This window comes from Cervus canadensis, chromosome 19 (assembly GCF_019320065.1).
Source record: "Cervus canadensis isolate Bull #8, Minnesota chromosome 19, ASM1932006v1, whole genome shotgun sequence".
Lineage (NCBI taxonomy): Eukaryota > Metazoa > Chordata > Mammalia > Artiodactyla > Cervidae > Cervus > Cervus canadensis.
In genome coordinates this window covers 47,445,822-47,466,750 of record NC_057404.1, presented here as the reverse complement: position 1 = coordinate 47,466,750, position 20,929 = coordinate 47,445,822, and the positions used below count along the sequence as shown (strand labels likewise).

Below are 20,929 nucleotides of genomic sequence, written 5' to 3'. Positions count from 1 at the left end.
ACAATAGCAATTTTACATTTATTTGCCTTTATTTGGATAATGTTTGCCTTCCTAAGAAGATTACAACTTCATGAGGTAAGGCATCAAGTCTTTTTATTTGCTATTTTATCTCCCAGCACTAAAATAAATGCCTGTCACATAATTGGCTTTCAAATATCTGTCAAATATATGAAGACAAGTTCCACAAATATTAAAGACCACCAAAAAAAAATGCCAGGAAAAAAACCAACAAAACTACCCCTTTCATAACGAGAAAGTGACAGATGAAATATGGTATATTTAGAGACAGAACACAATTCAGAAATAAACTGTTTATCTATTTATTTGTTGGCATTAAGGTAGTTCCCTTGTCAGTTCTTAGCAGCTCCTCAGTGAGTGTACATACAACTCTGTTGGAACTAGGGAGATTAAATTCTCAACTAATAACACTATTACCCATTCAAGCTGTTCAAACTAGAAAATTTAAGTCAACTTCTATTATTCCTTTTCCTTCATAAACCCTATCAACCAATTCTTGAAATCATCTCTTGCCACCTGTCTTCTGTCTAAACGAATCCCAACCTATGTTATCATCCTTCATTCTAGATAGTTGTAGTTAATTCCTTCCTAGTTAGTCTTCTTGTCTCCAAGTTCTTCCTCTTCCAGTTTACCTACCACACTGCTCACAGAGAAACATCTAAAACACAAATTTGACAGTGTCACCACTGTGCTTAAAAATTTCTGATGGTCGCTGATTACAGATAGAACTAAGCTTATGTTTTTCCTTCACTTCGTCCTTTCCTCTCACCTTCCCAATGCCACGGCCCAGCAGAAACTGGGAAACTGAGACACCAGAAAAGACACCAAAAAAAATAACCAATAAAACCAAGTTTTGAAGGAAGTGGTCATAAAGATGGGACATTTCATCTTCTGGGCTTAAAGGAGTAAATATAGAAAATCTTCAAGTGGAAGGTACTAAGGTAAGAAAAGATAAGGTTCAAGAGTGCCTATGAAAAACTGAAGGAGTATGAGGGAGCAAAATTATTATTATCTCACAACTCTGCAATCTCAACACAAGTTCCTGAAGCTGAAAATAATCTCTTAACTGTACTATTTGTGCCTCCAATGTAGTTTTCTAACTTATTTCTAACTTGATTTCTTTATCCAGGTAGTCACCTCCTAGTATCTATTTTGCTTTTCCTCAGGCACATCATCACCTCAAGATGACAGACATATATTAACACATCAGTGATTATACCTTAGTATCGTGTTGTAAGTTGTAGATTTTTACACAAGGATTTTATCAATGTTTATTATTATTATTTTTATGAGTAGATTTTTAAATGCGTCTTTTTAAAAAAAAAAAATTGTACTTGGTAAAATAGCATTAATCAGATAGTACTATTTTACAATATGACAGCAAGATGTGATCCTTCTTGAACTTGTAGTACTCAACCAATTTCACCTCAAACTAGGAAAGAGCTTCTGAACCTTGAGAAATTTACCTGTAATGACAGTTAAAAAAAAATTTAATGGCCTAATGATACCTTTTAAACACTAGCCAAAACTGCACCCTAAATTAACTAAACATAGCACTCAAAACTTACATCACTATGTTTTTAACAAAAATAATCTGAAATTCTAGTGCTAAATTATATTAATGTGCTTTTCTAAAATTAAAGAGACAAATGAGATAATGTTTAAATGTCTCTTTTATTCCACATTTCTGAATATGAACTCAACTGCCTAAAAGTAACAGCATGTATCAATCACTGTATTTTTCATAATCACTTAACTCGGGCTATGCTTTTGAATCTCAACCCTTCATGAATTGCTGAAGTTTAACTATATTAAATCCTGAAAATGAAACTAATATAATCAAGTAATAAAATGCAATCATTCTTATCAATTACTCAAAGATTGGTTTTCATACAAAACCATGCTTAAAATTTAAGATTCTTACTTTGACAATATAATTTAAAAGTGTCCTAGCAATTAAACTGCTTGTCTTTCTAGAAAATTACAAGCGACATACCTATGGCTCCCAAACTTTGCACTTAGGCACCCCAGTTGCCCTTGCAACAAACTCACAGTTCCAAGGGATGTTTTAAATTTTCCAAGAGAAAAACAGTAACATCTGTCAGAAAACATTATGAACTATTACTACAATGCAGTGTGGAGCACTGGAAAAAAGTATTGAGAAACATCAACTGAGGAAGTTTAGGAACTTCTGTAATACTGAATTTTAAAGTAAGTTTTAAAAGTAATCTCTTTCTCTCTTTTGAAATGATGACAAGCAATAGGCCATATTAACCTGAGATATATTTAATTTGTCAACTTCTGAACTACAATTAAAAAGTCATTTACCAATCTAAGGAGGGAAAAACCCACTTCTTTAACATTAATTTCCCAAATTGTATTTATTATGGCTTTCATAATATAGTATTACAATTAAAACAATGGAAATACACTCCCTTCTCTTTGCCTAATGGACTAATTACTAGTCATCCAAACAGAAGGTAATTTTGTAATTATCCTTACTCTTTATTCAATATTTTTTTCAATAGTAGGCCCTTGCCAATAGGTATTCTACTCATAAGCCAAATGGCCCCAACATTTTCCAATCCTACATCTTAATATAAATTCATTCTGTCCGGTCCTATTCCCATCTGAGAAATAAGATAGGAATTGGCTGACTTTCTTTTTTGTCACAAAAGTCATAAAATCCTTAGGTCAGGGGGACCTTAGATAAGCTGATCTGTAAAAGACTTACTGAAAGGAGGAAGCAAGCAGGATTTCTACGGGACAGAGAGCCCTGGTTCTGAGACGGGCAGACTGAGAGTCAGAAGAAACAGCTTCAGGACTGTTCCTAGTATTCAGGACTACAGGCTTTCCTAGTTTGTAAACCACAGGGATAGCACTAGAGCCTGGATCTGTTACCAGACGTCATTTGAGAGCCAGTCAGAAATTCAGATTCCCAAGACTACCCTGGAGATTATTCTATTCTAGCTCAGTCAGCTGGGTTTGAGGGATTTTCTGCAAGGGATTCTGATGCAGAGCCAGATTTGGGAATTGTGACGGATGCTTCAAGCTGACTCACCTAAGACCCAGTCAATGCTGGCCCCGTTTCAGGCCTGTCTCTACCATGGAGGCTCCATGGCCTTCCCTTAAATTAGACGTGGTCTTTTAAAACAGCAATGGCAAATGACATGGAAAATGAAGTCTGTCAGTGCCACAAACCCATCGTCTTTCCTCTCCCTTCTTTCTGCTTTTAATTTTGACAGGTATGTAAGTTATCTTGTTTCTATAAATCAACATATTAAGGATGGCACAGTGGAAAGAGACAAAAGACAATGACGACATCTGGATCTGCATCTGCCTAGACTTCTTGACTCCTTGCTATGTGAGGAAAATAAACACCTTTTCTGTTTAAACCACTATTAGTTGCTTGTAACCCAAGGTGTTTCTAAATAACAGCACTGAAAGAATAGGCAATCTGAAATGTACAGTTCAGATCTAATATTCTAAAGGTCTAACTTTAAATAATCTAACTGTCCAGGGAAGGATACTTTTCTACAACATCCTTGACATATGGCTATCTAAACTCTGATATACAATCTAGAGACATCATTCAGAAAACTATCACAGATTTCCAATACTCATTCTTGACATACTGTTTCATTCGGTTCAAGAGCAGATTTTGTTAAGGTCAAAGTGACAAGATGAATTAAAGTGAGTAAATTTTATGCAAACCCCACACTAAATAAACTACATATACAGCTTGTGTATATAACTTTTAAACAAATAAATTTAATCATATCTTGGTTTAGGAAGGTGAGAAAAACTAATTACAAGGGTATTCTTCATGTATCTTTCCCCATCTTCACTGTCCTTCATTCAGCTTATCTATCTGGGGCTGAGAAAACATCAGCTTTAATGTATAGGAAATACATCTTCTGTGAAAGTTGCAAATAAGGGTTCACCTAACCAGTTTGGTATTTCAGACCATAATTTTTTCTACAGAGAATGGGGCTATGGCTGGAAGAATAACTGTCCCAAAGTTGAACTAATGCAAAAAAGAAAGTAGCAGCTAACAAAGTGAAGTCGCTCTCTGCGACCCCGTGGACTGTAGCCTACCAGGCTCCTCCGTCCATGGGATCCTCCAGGCAAGAAACTGGAGTGGGTTGCCATTTCCTTCTCCAGGGAATCTTCCCGACCCAGGGATCAAACCCAGGTCTCTCGCATTGCAGGCAGACGCTTTAACCTCTGAGCCGCAGCTAACAAAACATATCCTCAAATGGACTTTTCCACTGTGCCCTATTCCAAACTCACATTAAAGACAACTACTGCAGAGGCAAGAAAACCTATCAGCAAACACCAACTGAGATCCTAATCGTGGCAAGGAACCACTCTATACAAGGCAGACGGTCAGGGGGCTAACTATGAACAAATGAAGGGGACGGGTTCAAGGAGATACTGCAAAACTTTACAGCAAATAAAAGCAAATAAATAGCAAAACTAAGCAAATTGCTGGTTTTTCTAATGGGCAATATCATCTTTAACCTTCATGCAATAAAAACGGACTGGAAATGCACTGACTTTCAACCATGCTTTGGTGGACTTTTCATTCAACCTACCGGTATTTGTTGGGTTGCTGGCTGTAGCCAGGGAGGTGTGGTTTCGAATCAGATTGTCTTGGGTTGATGGAAGGCCCGGAGCTGACCACGAGAAAGTACTGTATCCTGAAGGACTCTGCTGGTGGTGGTACTGTTGTGATGGTGGAGGTGGAAGCGGTGACGGATGGCTGACAGCTGTATTTTGACCAGAAAATGAATTATCTCTAATTGGCCTGACAGTTGGAGCATTCTGTGAGGTAAACATTTGTTGCCCGTATGGATCACCAGCAGGTAGAGAGGGATATGAAATATTAGGATACGCAGCATTAGAAACAGTTGACAAAGCATAGTGACCACAAGTAGAGGGAAATCCCTGAGAAGCAACAGAAGAACTGGCAGAGTACATGGGTGGACTGTTGTAATGATTCACAAAAGAGGAGAACGGCTGGGAGGCACTCGTATGCAAATACGGTGTGGAGGCCGAGGCACCTTGGAAAGATCCCGGAGTGGACCCCACCGCATGAGGGGCGGGAGGAACCCTGCCGTACATCTGCTGAGCTCCTGGCTGCTGGCTGGCTGTGTTAGGAGTCGCCACACTCTGGGTTGGTACCGTATAGAGACCAGAGTAGTAATCACCACTCTGGCTATCCAATGGCAACGAGGTCATTTTCCCAGGTCCTTGAGAGTAATGTCCTGAGGGAACAATATAGTTTTGAGGAGGCAATCCATACTCAGATGGAACTTGCATTTGATTCTGTGCTGGACCTGAAAAAGAAAAGCAAGTATTGACAGGCATTAGTAAGAAGGCAACTAATTTTTAAGCACAGTTCCCATCTAACTGTTGCCCTAATTTACTTCTTCATAATCCCAAACTGTTACCAGAGGTTATACTCTAACAGGCCTGCCATGGTAGTCAGCCTCCAAGATGGCGCCCAGCCTCCTCAACGCTCCGGTACTCATACCCTCGCGCGATACACCAGGACCGGACTGTGTGACCAGCAGCAAACAGCGGAGGTAATGATATCACTGCTAAGACTTGTCCTGTCTCAGGCACTGGCACTCTTAGATCTCTCAGTGTGGAAGATCAAAGCTGCCAAGCTGTGAAGAGCTCTCTGGAGAAACCCATGCGGTGAGGAATCGCATTCTCATGACCAACAACCAGAGAGAAACTGAGGTCTGCCCACAACCTCAACAGAGAGTCTGGAAGCAGACTCTTCACACCAAGTAATAGAGTCTTAAAGATAACCAGAGCCCCTGCTGACAGCCTGAATACAATCTCACGTTTGAGACCCTAATCCAGAATCTCCCAGCTAGACTGCTTCATGTCCCTCAGAAAGTATGAGACTAGTACTCCTTGTTTTTAGCTGGTAAGTTTTAGGCTATTTTGTCATGAAGTAACAGATAACAATATACCTACCACAGACGAAGTTCAAACCTTTCTTACTGCCCCCCCTTTTTTAATTATAAAACTAACAGTATACCTACTATCAAAAAAATTCAAACAATGAAGAACATAAAGTGAAAAGTACAAGTCCCCTTCTTTCCCTGGTAGCTGAAATCCTACTTCCCAGATGTAGTTTAGTTAATGGTTTCTTGTGTATTCTTTGGATACCTATATGTACAATATTGGATACCTATATGTACAATATATGTAATATACATATAAACATATATATATATTTAACCACAAAGACCATATTACAGTTCAGCAAGGATATCCTTCTGTGTTAGCATATATAAATCTTTATTATTCTTCTAAAAGAATCTAATAATATTTCATTGTAGAAACATAACATTATTTACCAAATCCCCATGATGAATATTTACTCCAGGGAGTGAACTAATTTATGAGGTCAACCTCTGTGATGAATATGCAGGTAAGTTCCTAGAATTGAAACTGGAGGTTCAAAGGGTTTAGGAGTAATTAAAATTGACCATTATTGCCAAATATCTTCAAAAATGTCTATCAATTTATACCTCTCATCAATGATGCTTCAGAATGCCTCATCTTCCCAACACTGAGTACCATTTTAATCTCTGCCTATCTAGTAAGAAAGAAACATTTTAGCTTGCAGTACTAAACTTTGAGTGATGCTGAGAATCCTTACAAATGTTTCTTAGCCACTTGGGTATCTTTGTTACCTACCCTTTCCCCACAGGATTGTGTGTCCCTTAATAATTTATAAATGTTCATATACATTAAGCAATTTAACAATATTATTATGTGCTGCCTGTATTTGCCTCAGGTTACTTAACTTTGTTCACGTTGTCTCTTGCTATAGTTTCTCAACTATCATGTAGTAAAATCTTTCATGCTTGACAAAATTTTAATTCATATTTCATACAGCCTCCCCTACTCCAATATTATAAAACTACCCATGTTTTCCTCTAGTGCTTTTAATACTTTCATTTTTACATTTATCTTTGATCACTATAGAATGTATTTATTTTATCAGTATCATTAAAGTTACCATAACTTAGTATTAATTTTATTAATAGTCTAAACAGTACACTTTGTGCCACTCACTGTTCTAATGTTTTATATATATTCAGTCCTTTATTCCTCCTAACCACCTGAAATAAAGAGTATCATTATAACTACTTTATAATAAGGTAAATGAAACAAAATTTAAGTTAATAAAGTCACATATTTAGAAAATAATAGGGCTGGGGTTTGATTTAGATAATATGGCTCAAGTCCATGCTTTTAAGCAATTATCTGCTGGCCCTCGCTACACTAAAATCCTGCTAGCTTTCTTCAGCCCAGAAGGTCAATTATCTCAAACAATGGAATTCTAGTTTTGGTTCCAAGGGCAAACTTGAATTATCCTAGAATCTAATTTGCTTGTCTTTTGGAATGAAATAGGTATCTGTACCTTACCTCAAATGAAAAGTGAAGTTAAAAGTCACTTGGTCAAATCTGACTCTTTGAGACCCCATGGACTGCAGCCTGCCAGGCTCCTCTTTCCATGGGATTCTCCAGGCAAGAATACTGGAGTTGGCAGCTGTTCCCTTCTTCAGGGGATCTTCCCAACACAGGGTTCAAAACCAGGTCTCCCACATTGCAGGTGGATTTTTTACTGTCTGAGCCACCAGGGAAGCCCAAATGAAAGGATAATCATGTATATATATGTACATATATATGTATACACACACACAGATAAGATATATGTATATAAATTTCAAGCTGCTCCAAGTTCACTGACACAAAAGGTGTCACTGTATTCCTTGCCATAATAATGTATAAAATAGAAAATATGTATTTATAAAAGATACATGAATAATTTCCTTATTCTATTTTCAATTTCTACTAAATCATCTTTAGTATTTAGTCATTTAAATACATTCTCCAAAGATAACTCAGACAATCAAGCTGTAAAAAAAAATAATGTCCACACTTCTGTAATTCCAAGTATACAAGGAACCAAAACTCAGGTAACACTATTTTACTAGGTATATAATTTACTTTTCTTATAGGATATTTCACATGATCATAGTTCACTTAAAAGAATTTATTTACTTAAAAGGAAACAAGTCTTAATACAAATCTTTCATTAACATGCCTTAAAAAAAAGTGTAAAATGTTCTCCTCTTACTAAATTAGATCTAAAAAAATGGTTTTACCACTCTTCATTATAGCCCCAGAAAACCCAACAATGTACACATTTATTAATCAAGAGATCAGATAAATCTGTTTAAATATCTACTCACTCTATGATTTGATTTGGCTTATCTATGCTAAATGATCTCTGCAAACAGGACAAGAACCATCATTTTGTCCAAGCTACTCAAATGCCATTCTTCTAAAAATAATAGGGATGTTGGAACTGGTAAAATTTATCAGAAGTAAATTACCCACCCAAAAAAGTCTATTTACTTTTCAATCCATCAAGGAAAAGGAAGGTACTTACTTTGTAGAGAGGGTGCAAAGGTAAGAATAGCTAATTATATGTCGATGCATACCATTTCTTATCAAAATCTAAATGATCCGAGTACCCTCCCCCAAAATTCTAGTATAATTTAACCAAAATAATATGTGAATTAGCTCTTTTGAAAGTAAAATAATTTTTTGAATGTTTAAAATCAATTTTTAAAAACCTGCACAAAAAAAATTAAAGATCAGTTTAAACTGAAAGAAAATGCTAGGACAAGAAAATAATTTTAAAAATTTTGTCTTACTGTGACCTAACAAGGTGTGATTTTCTTCAACTTTAAAATGTATTAGATAATTCTTAACTTTTTCTTGGGGTATATTAATAGTGAATGCGTAGTCATGTCTGACTCTTTGACTGGACTCTGACTGTAGCCCGCCAGGCTCCTCTGTCCATGGGATTCTCCAAGCAAGAATCCTAGAGGGGACTGTCATTTCCTACTCCAGGGGATCATCCCAACCCAGGGATCGAACTTGGGTTTCCTACATTGCAGGCAGATTCTTTACCATCTGAGCCAACAGGGAAGCCCAGGGTATATACGAATATTAAAGTTATATTTCTGGGAAATGAGCCTGGGAAAGATCACAAATGCACCCATTCTTTTCTTTTTTTTTTAAAAGAGACTCTGTAAATTATGGGAATTTTACTAGTATTAGCATTTTCATTTACTTATATTCCCAATAATTGCCTCAGCAACTGTGGCAGTTTTAAAACACGGTCGCCAAACTCTTTGACACTGCTGATTAAAGGGTAGGATCTGTCTACTCCTGAATTTGAGCAGGCTTATAACAGCTTCCACCAATAAAGAATGGCAGAAGCAAAGCTGTGTGAATTCCCAGACTCAGTCATAGACAATTGAGCATCTGTATTGTTTGATAGGATTATTTGCATGTGGATCCCTAAGCAACTCCATAAGAAGCCCATTTACTCCACAGCTGCCATGGTCTGAGGATGCCAAAACACACACAGTGGTCACTGCTAGGCACTCTGGTTTGAAGTACAAGTCTGATATATTCTAGTCTAAGTGCCAGATGTGTGAATAAATGAGCCTTCAAGATCATCCTAATCTCCAGCCATCAAAATCACCTTTGCATCTTCCCAGCTCTGGCCCTAGGCATTCTAGAGCAGAGAAAAGCCATCTTTGCGGTGCCCTGCTCAAAGTCTTAGCTCAACACAATCTGTGAGCATAATGGTTGTTTAACCCCTAAGTTCTGTTGTAATTTATTATGGAGTAATAGCAACTAGAATAGCAATTACTATTTTTAAAAATTCAGGATTCAGATTCTAAAGCCAAAATACTATTTTCAACAGCACACACAAAAAGTAGTACTAAAAATACAAATCTAATGAAATATGTGAAGAATCTATATGTAGGAAACTAGAAAACACTGATGAAAGAAATCAAGGACTTAAGTAAATGGAATGATATACCATCTTTGTGGACAGGAAGGCTTGACATTAAGATGTAAATTATCTTAATTTTGATCTTTAGATTCAATACAATCCCAACAAAAACACATGGAAGGCTTTTTTAAAAAATAGATACCAACAAGATGATTCTAAAATTTCTAAGGAAAGGCAAGGTACTAAAATAGCAACAACAACAAAAAAGCTTTGAAGAAGAATAGCAGATTGTTAGTTCCTTGTTTAAAGCTTTCTAATAGTTTCTCTTGCCATTAAGAATAATTCAAATTCTCCAATATGGTCTGTAAGATGGTGGGAGACAGGATAATCCCTCCCTCACCCCACGTCCATGTCCTAATCCCTAGAACCAGTGAAAATGCTAGGTTACATGGCAGAGGGGTGGTAACATTAGAGATAGCATTAGGGCTGTTAGCCAGTGGACCTTCAAAGAGGGAATATATAATCCAGGTAAGCGCCACATAATCATGAGAGTCCTTAAAAGGGGAAGAGGGAGGCAGAAGAGACTCAGAAGGAGCCGTGACTACAGAAGACTCCTCTGAGAGAGGCAATGTTGCTGGCTCTGAAGATGGAAAGAGTGGCCAAGAGCCAAGGAATGGGCACAGCCTCTGGAAGCTGGAAAAGGCAAAGAAATGGGTTCTCTCCTAGAGCCTCTGGAAGGGAACGCAGCCCTAATGACACCTCGATTTTAGTCCAGTTAGACTTCCAACCTGCAGAAGATGGATTGATGTTGTTTTAAGCCACAGTCTGTGGTCATCTGTTACAGCAGCAGAGATTAAAACCAGCGCAAAGACTTTTTATGCTCTGACCCCTGCCCGGCTTGTGTGTGTGCTTGTGTTCACTGCTACGCTGTGTCCGACTGTGACCCCATGGTCTGCAGCGCACCAGGCTCCTCTCTGCCCATGGGCTCCCCCAAGTAAGAACACTGGAGGGGGTTGCCATTTCCTTCTCCAGGGGCTCTTCCCCACCCAGGGATCGAACCCATGTCTCCTGCATTGGCAGGCAGATCCTTTACCACTGGTGCCACTGGGGAAACCTCGACCACTCACCGCTCACCACTCCTCCTTTTCACAGTGATTTCCTAAAGGTACACCTTAATATACTGCAAGTCCTCACATGAGTTTGCCACACTTTGATCAATAAAATGTATTAACAGCTCTGCCACAACTACGAACGCCGAGTGTTGTGATGAAGTGACACAGAATGCCGAGCTGGTAAAGAAGTATAACTTGCCACAAGAAAAGCAAAGGAGCCACAGCACAACATCAGGTACGGCTGCAGGCTAGAGCTTTGTGTCAAAAGGCCATCAAAGGGGTTGCTAGGGCAGAATATTAAGTTGCCTTATAAAGACTTCTGAAGAGGATCATGTTAATATAGTTTTCCTGGAACTTGCTGTTTTAAAATACATGTGTTGCTGGGAAAACTGGTCAACCACTTGTAAAAGAATGAAACTAGAACACTTTCTAACACCATACACAAAAATAAACTCAAAATGGATCAAAGATCTAAATGTAAGACCAGAAACTATAAAACTCCTAGAGGAGAACATAGGCAAAACACTCTCCGACATAAATCACAGCAAGATCCTCTATGACCCACCTCCCAGAATATTGGAAATAAAAGCAAAACTAAACAAATGGGACCTAATGAAACTTAAAAGCTTTTGCACTACAAAGGAAACTATAAGTAAGGTGAAAAGACAGCCCTCAGATTGGGAGAAAATAATAGCAAATGAAGAAACAGACAAAGGATTAATCTCAAAAATATACAAGCAACTCCTGCAGCTCAATTCCAGAAAAATAAATGACCCAATCAAAAAATGGGCCAAAGAACTAAACAGACATTTCTCCAAAGAAGACATACAGATGGCTAACAAACACATGAAAAGATGCTCAACATCACTCATTATTAGAGAAATGCAAATCAAAACCACAATGAGGTACCATTACACGCCAGTCAGGATGGCTGCTATCCAAAAGTCTACAAGCAATAAATGCTGGAGAGGGTGTGGAGAAAAGGGAACCCTCTTACACTGTTGGTGGGAATGCAAACTAGTACAGCCACTATGGAGAACAGTGTGGAGATTCCTTAAAAAACTGGAAATAGAACTGCCATATGACCCAGCAATCCCACTTCTGGGCATACACACTGAGGAAACCAGATCTGAAAGAGACACGTGCACCCCAATGTTCATCGCAGCACTGTTTATAATAGCCAGGACATGGAAGCAACCTAGATGCCCATCAGCAGATGAATGGATAAGGAAGCTGTGGTACATATACACCATGGAATATTACTCAGCCATTAAAAAGAATTCATTTGAACCAGTCCTAATGAGATGGATGAAGCTGGAGCCCATTATACAGAGTGAAGTAAGCCAGAAAGATAAAGAACATTACAGCATACTAACACATATATATGGAATTTAGAAAGGTGATAACGATAACCCTATATGCAAAACAGAAAAAGAGACACAGAAATACAGAACAGACTTTTGAACTTTGTGGGAGAATGTGAGGGTGGGATGTTTCAAAAGAACAGCATGTATACTATCTATGGTGAAACAGATCACCAGCCCAGGTGGGATGCATGAGACAAGTGCTCCGGCCTGGTGCACTGGGAAGACCCAGAGGAATCGGGTGGAGAGGGAGGTGGGAGGGGGGATCGGGATTGGGAATACATGTAAATCCATGGCTGATTCATATCAATGTATGACAAAACCCACTGGAAAAAAAAATAATAATAAAAAAAAAATAAATAAAAAATAAATAAAATACATGTGTTCTAAGTTTAACTCCTTCAAGAATGTCACCAAAAACTTCAGCACTAAAGTAGCCATGAGTGAAAAGGCTGAAAATCTCTATTCCACATATACTCACTCTTAGCACAGAGAGTTATCAAGTCATGCTTGTTCACTTCCAACTGTTCACACAGGCTCTTCCTTCTACCCGGAACCTTCGAGGTCCCCTTCTACCCGCTTCACCTGACCAACTCTTACTCATCCTCAGCTCTCAGCTCTTCCTCTAGAAAACATTCTGCAATTCTACAAGTCCATGCCCGCTTAATGTTGTACTACAGTATATCGGACCTCTGTGACAGTGCTTTCCACGTGGAACTGTAACTAAGTGTACACTCTATAAGTCAAAAACCTGGGCCTACTTTGCTCTCGGCTCTATCATATCCTTAAGGCTTAGGACAGTGACTGGCTCATGGATTCCACTGCTGTATTTTTTAAGAAAAAAAAAAAAGTGCAGTAAATAATCATCAAGTATTTCTGTATCAGGCATTTATCTCATCACAATTATCAACAACTACATGATATTTAAGGGCTTCCCTGGTGGCTCAGTGGTAAAGAATCCGCCTGCCAATGCAGGAGACTTAAGAGATGCAGGTTCAATATCTGGGTTGGGAAGGTCCCCTGGAGAAGGAAATGGCAACCCACTCTAGTATTCTTGCCTGGGAAACCTCATGGACAGGAGGCTGGTGGGCTGTGGTCCATGAGGTCCCAAAGAGTCAGACACGACTGAACGATTGTATGCATGCATGCACATGATATTTAAAGAGAAAGAATTCAAAACTTAATACTTATACTCTACTACCAGAACAAATTACAAGTCTGAATATTTTTTTCTCTGCCATTCTACACTTTTTATTCTTTAGTAGTTCAAGTATAAGAACACTCAAAACAAAAGGAAAGTAAAAATCTACTGCATTTCATTGCATCTAAAGTGTTTTGACATTGCCGCTTTTTTTCCTTCTTACTAGATGTATGAGTTTCCCAGTACAAATGTAATAAATTACTACAAATATAGTGGCTTAAAATAGTACAAATTTATTACTTTACAGTTTGGAAGTCAGAAGTCCAAAATCAGTTTCATTGGGCTAATGTTAAGGTGTCATGGGCAAAGCTGGTTCTTTCTGAAGCCTGAGAGAATCCATTTCCTTACCTTGTTCAGTTTCTAACAGTCACCTGCATTCCTTGGCTTGTGGCCCCTTCCCTCCATCTTCAAAGTACATCATTATAACCTCTGCTCTTGTGGTCTTGTTCCTTTCTCTGTAGGCTGACTCCTCCAGTTTCCAGTAAGGATGGTTGCAAGTATATCAGGCCCTCCCAGATCCAGGATAATCTCCCCAGCTCTAATCACAGCTGCAAAGGTTTTAGATGGTCAGCCTGACTGATATTATCATACACAAGTGAGACACAGCCTCTGATTTTCTATAAGCACCCTTGCTATCCTTATTGAGAGAAAATTATCACAAAATCTACCCAAAGGATAGATTTGCCTCAGTGACATAATTTCCTTCCTGAGATCAGATTCTCACCAAAGGAAAACTGATTCTATCCCTGCTTCATGCAAACTCGATATGAAAATCAAAATTTACACAGCAAGTATTTTATGGAACATCTAGGCACTATACGAAAAAAATCATAGGCTCTTAAATGTTTCCTCATTCCCCTCATTCCATAGAGAAGTAAAATTTTGAATATAAAAATGTTTCCTTCATTAGTCCTTTCCTGAATTGAAAAGACTGAATTAATTCAGGAGAAATTGAATTCCTGAAATTTAAAAAATTTCAACATTTAAAAAAAAATTTATTTCATTTTTTATTTTTTGGTCAGGCCACACAACATGCAGGATCTTAGTTTCCCAACTAGGGATCGAACCTGCATCCCCTGCAGAGGAAGTGCGGGGTACTAACCACAGGACTGCCAGGAATTCCAGAATTTCAACTTTTTAAAAAAGGCAGATTAAAAAGTTTTTATTATCTTCAAAAGGACATCAAGGTCAGCAAACTACAAGCACCTCTGTCCTACTGAAATACAATTCATACTAATTTGGAAAAGTAATTACATTACTAAACATTTATTTCATTCATTGCTGAACTATCAAGAAATAATTCAATATTGAGCCTGTATGTAGTTTAACAATCATCTTTATTAAAACATTGCTGAGCCAGTTGGTGAACAGTCACAGTCCTGACCCTGCTTCCCTGTTACATCCCACCATGCTGGTCCCTTGCCCCAGACCCACTCACGATCCAGCAACTAAAGGAGTAATCCAGGCGCATTACAGTCTGACACAGTTCTGCGCCAGTGTCAAGACTGGGATCTACTCAGTGGTCAGTACGTTAAGTACTAATTACTAAATATTTTGAATATAAAGTATCAATAATATTGCTAAAATACATTTTTAATGAGCATAAAATGTATACAGACACATACAGCTCTAAAAAGTCTGCAATTATAACCCTAGTGATTTAAAAAATGGGGAGTCTGAATGACATCTCATTACCCTGGATTATTCTTCCTGATGGAAGGCTAACAGCTACAAAGGTAACTGTTCCAGTCACGCCTGGCAGACAGAGCCTATGGAACCATTTAGACGAACTCTCACTGCACTAAGTATAGATTATTCCTGCCACTCCATCGGTTGTCCTCTTGGATGCCATCATAATGACTGCTAAGAGTAAAGGGGCCAAAAGAAAACCAATATTGGTTGAAAACATACTACATGCCACGTACTATGCTTTTCTATCCATAATCTTATATAATTCTCATAAAATCCTGTGAAGTTATCACTATCATCACTTTATAAACAAACAAGGATGTGAAAGGTTACTAATTCATACAATTTCACACAGTTCGGAAGTAGTGAAGATGCCAGTCAGTGAAGGTTCCAAATCCATTTCACAATACCTATTTCTCGGAAATACTAGGAAAAACAAGCGAGTTAGGACTTGGCTACAGTCTAGGCAAGGCAATTTTACTACTCCCTCTTGCTTCCCTATTTTATCGCCCTTTTCCTCAACTCCTTTTCCTGGCAGCATTCGGCACGCAATCGTAGAAAACTTAAAACCCCTCTTCCCGCAAACCAGCTAGCTGAGGTAGTGGCCTATTGGAGGAAACCTTCCAAGAGCAGATTCTTTGTCTGGAGGGCTGGACAGTGTGAGAAAATTAGTAGCCAAGTTCACGTACTCCATTGAGTGCCTATAGCATGCTGCCACTGGGAACATGAGGAGGAAAACTCACATGGTCTCTGCTGCCTGAAGAATTTATATCCTGGTGTTTTGAAGGAAATGAAATGAAGGAGCCCCTCATTTGCAAAGCATCTCATTTTACTAAACACCAGGTACTTTAAAAAACAGCACCTCATTTAATGTAATCTTCTCAACAACCCTAAGAGGAAGGTATTATTATCCTCTGAAGCCCAGAGATGTTAAGTAATTTTCTCCACAAAACCCTGGGCTGTAACAGAACCTACACCTTTTTTCACTAGCCTACACTTTCTGGCAATTCTGAGTATGCTTAACCTACTGGAAATAATAGCAGCTTCCTCAGGGCTGAATACAAGATCTGCTATAACACGCAGTGCTAACTCTGAAGATGCTCTCATTTCTAGGAAAGTCCATTGAAGATTGGCTCAAAATCCCTTCTATTTCAACGTCTTTAGCATCTAATACTTCAGGGTTTACAGATCAATCAGAAAGATGGAAGTTAGCTGAAATACTGGGATCAGTGGCAATGAATGTGATCTACAAAAAGAAATTGAGGGGGAGGTGTGGGGTGGGAATGAAAATATAAAATAACTAAAACAACACAACAACAAAAAGTAAAAACAATCCAGATAACAGACACTTGTGTATATATTTTATAAGATCCTTGAGACATCTATTAACCAGTTTAGGAGGAAATTATGTATGCAGAAAGTTATATTATACCATGGCACTGTCTTCAAGAGAGGACCAGATGCTTCTGGTTGGCTATAAAGGAAGACTAGGAACTTGAGACAAAGACACTGCTCTGATCAAAAAGGACTTACTTCAGATACACTAGTATCTGTATGTACACTTGTATGATTTTAAATTTTGCATGTGCTCTCAAAGTTGAACTGTTTCCTATAGCCCACCAGATAGTATTCCTGAGTGAAAGGTATGTTTATGTAATGCTGCTGCTGCTGCTGCTGCTAAGTCACTTCAGTCGTGTCTGACTCTGTGTGACCCCATAGACAGCAGCCCACCAGGCTCCCCTGTCTCTGGGATTCTCCAGGCAAGAACACTGGAGTGGGGTGCCATTTCCTTTTCCAGTTTATGTAATGAAGTCTAATAATAAAGTAATGAAGCCTGATAATTCCCATTACTATCTCATCTTTCTTGCATTATGGACAATAAAATGATAAAACTGCCGATAGTATCATTCTTGGGAAAGGCACATGGTAGAAAGAAAACACATTTTCATTTGAAAATGAGCACCATTTGCTTCCTAAAAGAAGAATCAGAAAGCAGAGTTTTACTGATAAATCTGAGTGCCCCCCACCAAAACAAACAAACAAACAAAAAACCACTTCTAAAATACCTCTTTCAATTTAAGTCAACTGGGAGAAATTATGGAGTTATGCCAGGTTGCCTGGTGGCTCAAAGTAAAGAATCTGCCTGCCAATGCAGGAGATGTGGGTGCAATCCCTTGGTTGGGAAGAGTCCCTCGACAAGGAAATGGCAACCCATTCCAGTATTCTTGCCTTCAAAATCCCATGGATGGAGGAGCTTGGCAGGCTACAGTCCACAGATCCAAAAAGAATTAGACATGACTTAGCAACTAAACAACAACAATGGGGTTATGCCGTAATTACCAGGATATTATTCACTCAGTCTTTCCTTGTTTGAGGACTCTGTTTTGGAAGGACTCTTAAAAGGCAAAGTGTAAGCTGAAAAATATTCAACTTTCTATGAAAATACAATGATTCTAAACTGCCCATATGCTGCTCAGTGAAAAACTGAAGTACAGAAATGTAACTCCAAGGAAGAAAGTTCAAAAAGAAATAATTCACAAACTCAAAGAAGTCAAATTGTATCTTCAAATAAGTTGGGGGGCGGGGTGGAGGAATAAGTGGGGAAAGTATGTTAACAGTTAAACACAGAAAACAAGGAAAAATATTAATGAAGTCTGGGCTTCTGCCTCCCAGAAACCCTTTCCAAAGTCAAAGTTTCCAGTAAGAGACTTCTTAGAGTCTGTTAATAGAAAGAGATCTGGACTTGAAACTAGAAAAACTGTATCAGACTTCATTTAACAAATGAAACTATAACTTGTTCTAGGCCTCGAAAATGCTGAGTATACAGCGGTGAACAGGATACAGCCAGTCACCCTCAAGAAGCTTATACAGGCATTGGTGAAAAACACCCATCCAAAACTTTCTGGATCTTGATTTTATCTGTTTAATTAGGGAATCGAACTAGGTGTCTTACAGGCTGTACTCCAAAAACACCTGGACCTCCACCTCTATTTTAACCACAACAGCTCTGCTTTTTTCAGATGTCTGTAGCAGGGCTCTACAAATTCCTCTGGGAAAAGAAATCTGTTTTTAAAAATGTTTGATAAACACTAAAGTAAGTGATTGGTAGGTACCACTACAGTTTTACAACTGTCTTCTGTGATGTTTCAAACTCATACTTCTGATCTATTTCTTTTTCATCACGCCTGGAATTCCACAGAGATATAAAAAGGCAAACTAGTTTATGCAGGACTGAAGAATCAATCACAAACCCAAATGATTGCTTAACCGTTATCTATGGATTCCAAAAGCAAAAGTTACTTTTCTCTGAGATTAACAAGCAAAACAAAAACAGATTTGATCTTGTTATTTATCTACTTAAGTCACTTATTTTCACAAAAACAAACAAAAATTAACTCTAGTTCTTTATCTTAATTTCCAAATTCCTTAACACTCAAGACCCTTCTGTAATCTGGCCCCTTTCAAGTATTGTTTTCAGCTTTAATCCCTTGGGTTTTCCCTCTCACCTGGCACTCTTTTTGCTTCTTGGTTCCTAAATTTTTCAACTTTGGTTCATGCCCCTGCAACAGCCCTCCCCTCCTACCTCTACCTGTCAAATTCCTCAAGGTCATAACCAACTTGAATGTCACCAAAATACATGTCAATTTAGGAGAAAGGCAGGGATTTTGTTTTACCTACTAGGCTAATCTCGAGTCCCCAACTGCAAGCATGCAACAAATGCTGAAATGAATTATATCAAAGGAAAGTAATGATTATAAACAGTAGAAAGCAAGCATCATTTATATCTGGCTTCTAAATGTATTAACTGATTTTTTACATATTTAACATCTTGATTACAACTGATATCCTGTCACTCCTTGAGTATTCACAAAATTTGTAAGACTAAGGCAAATATTTGTCACCTTAAAAATTGTACACTATGACAATAATGCATAATCAGAAAATCAGGAAAAGACACAATCCTTGGATCACTATTAAGCATGGATTTACAATATTATAAAAGACTGGGGATCTCTTCTTTCAGTTCTTCCACACACAAAGCTATTTCAAAAACTAAACAAAAACAAGAATTTATGCTAAGTTTACAGGAACAAAAACTGCTCAAAAATAATATCTTCATGTTTGTTCAGGGCAGAAGAACAAAACCTACTACACTGACCAGAAAAAGTACTGCATGTAACACTGACAACTATGGCTGATCCAAAGAATTATGAAGACTAAGCCATCACGTTTGACTTACAAAAAAAACAAAAAACCTCAACTTCTGGCTCTCAGGATAAACGATAAACTGCAAGCGTGAACAGCATCAGCTATAAAAATTAAATGTTCGCTGAACTGATTTATAAAGTCCAGTAAGTTTTCACTAGCAGACTGGGTAAAATAGGTCAGTCCAACAATCATTTGAAGAGCACCACCAGACTTTGTTCTCTTATACAAACAGAGAACCAGACATATTCTTGTAAAGTATTCAGTCAATTAGTTTCGAGCGTTCTCATCGGAAATATTACCGTTTATACAGAGCGGGCCCCTCTCCCCGGGCCCCATCCACTAACTGAAGGAACGGATATTCTACAAGCATCATTTTTCAGCGGAGACTGTTACTTCCCCAAAGCCCACGACCTTAGTCTGAAAGCGGCCTTCACGTTGCAATGCCTGCTGCCGGTATGAAGGCCTTGCCTCAAACAGGGCCAACTCTGGCACGTTTTTGTTTCTGAAAGTGAAGCTGGGGGACGGGGGAGAGGCGGGGGACACCCAGATCTAAAAGTATTCGTTTAAATCCGTTTGACACCTGCTCCTTTTCAAACACAACCAGCCAGTTCCAGGCGCTCGAGTAGCGGCCGCAGCAGCAACGACAGATCTCGAAGGCCGAACTGGGTCAGGGTTACAGTTACACTCGTGTTGCCTATTTACACCCTTTGTCTACAAACTTGAGCACTAACTGAAGTTTCCTTCCAGGTAGCGTGCTCGCCGGGCCTCAGAAATCAGAGCAATTTTCCCCGAGACAGGAAGGGCACAACCCTCCTCAGCTCCCTGGCTACAAGCAGCCTTCGCCGGACCACGCACTCTGCGGCCCCGGGTCTCTCCGCGACAGGGGTCGCTCGGGGCGCCTCGCCCGCGCCCGGGGCTGGATAACCGCGATTCACGTGGTCTCTGGGCTGCCCCCTTTCAACGCCCCAACTCGCCCCGGCGGTTTAGGGCCTGGGGCCACACTCCAGAAGCAGCCCGAGCCCGCGATGCCCCGGGTCGGCCCCGCGCCGGGGCGTCCGTCCCCCCTCTCCCCGCCCCCCGTCAGGCTCCCGCCTTGCGCCCCCCGCCCCCAGCCCGGCAGCCCCCAACTCCCGCCGCCCGCCGGCCCTCCCCGCCGGATCGCGCCGCGCAGGCTGCCCCGCCGGCAACTAGGCCCCGCGCTCCGCCCCGGCCGCCCTCCTCACCGTTCTGCTGGTGCGGCCCCGGGCCCGGGCCTGCCGGCGCGGCGGCTCCTGAGGCGGCGGCTCCGCCAAGCTTGGGCGGGATTCGGGCGCTGGCGGCCGGATGAGGGGACCCGGCGGGGGCCGACATGACGGCGCTGTTGGCGGCGGCGGTTCGGCTTCGGCAGGGTGGGCGGAGGAAAAGGGAAGGCGGGGCCGGAGAGGCGAGAGGAAGAGGAAAGAACGCGGCCGGCGTCACCGAGGGAGTCACCCGGGACCGCGGC

At 39.7% G+C, this 20,929-nt stretch overlaps 1 protein-coding gene across 5 annotated transcripts in view; it reads right to left on the bottom strand.

Moving 5' to 3' along the window:
* SEC24B (SEC24 homolog B, COPII coat complex component) overlaps window positions 1-20,929 on the bottom strand; it is a 78,757-nt gene extending 57,828 nt beyond the window's left edge. For 3 of the 5 annotated variants that reach the window (XM_043438311.1, XM_043438312.1, XM_043438315.1), the window contains exons 1-2: window positions 20,670-20,929; window positions 4,617-5,360 (exon numbers count right to left, since the gene is read on the bottom strand). In XM_043438311.1, coding sequence (XP_043294246.1) covers window positions 4,617-5,360; window positions 20,670-20,796 — 871 coding nt within the window. In that variant the 5' untranslated portion in view covers window positions 20,797-20,929. The remainder of the gene's footprint in view (window positions 1-4,616; window positions 5,361-20,669) is intronic. The other 2 variants (XM_043438313.1, XM_043438314.1) reach the window with 1 other exon arrangement.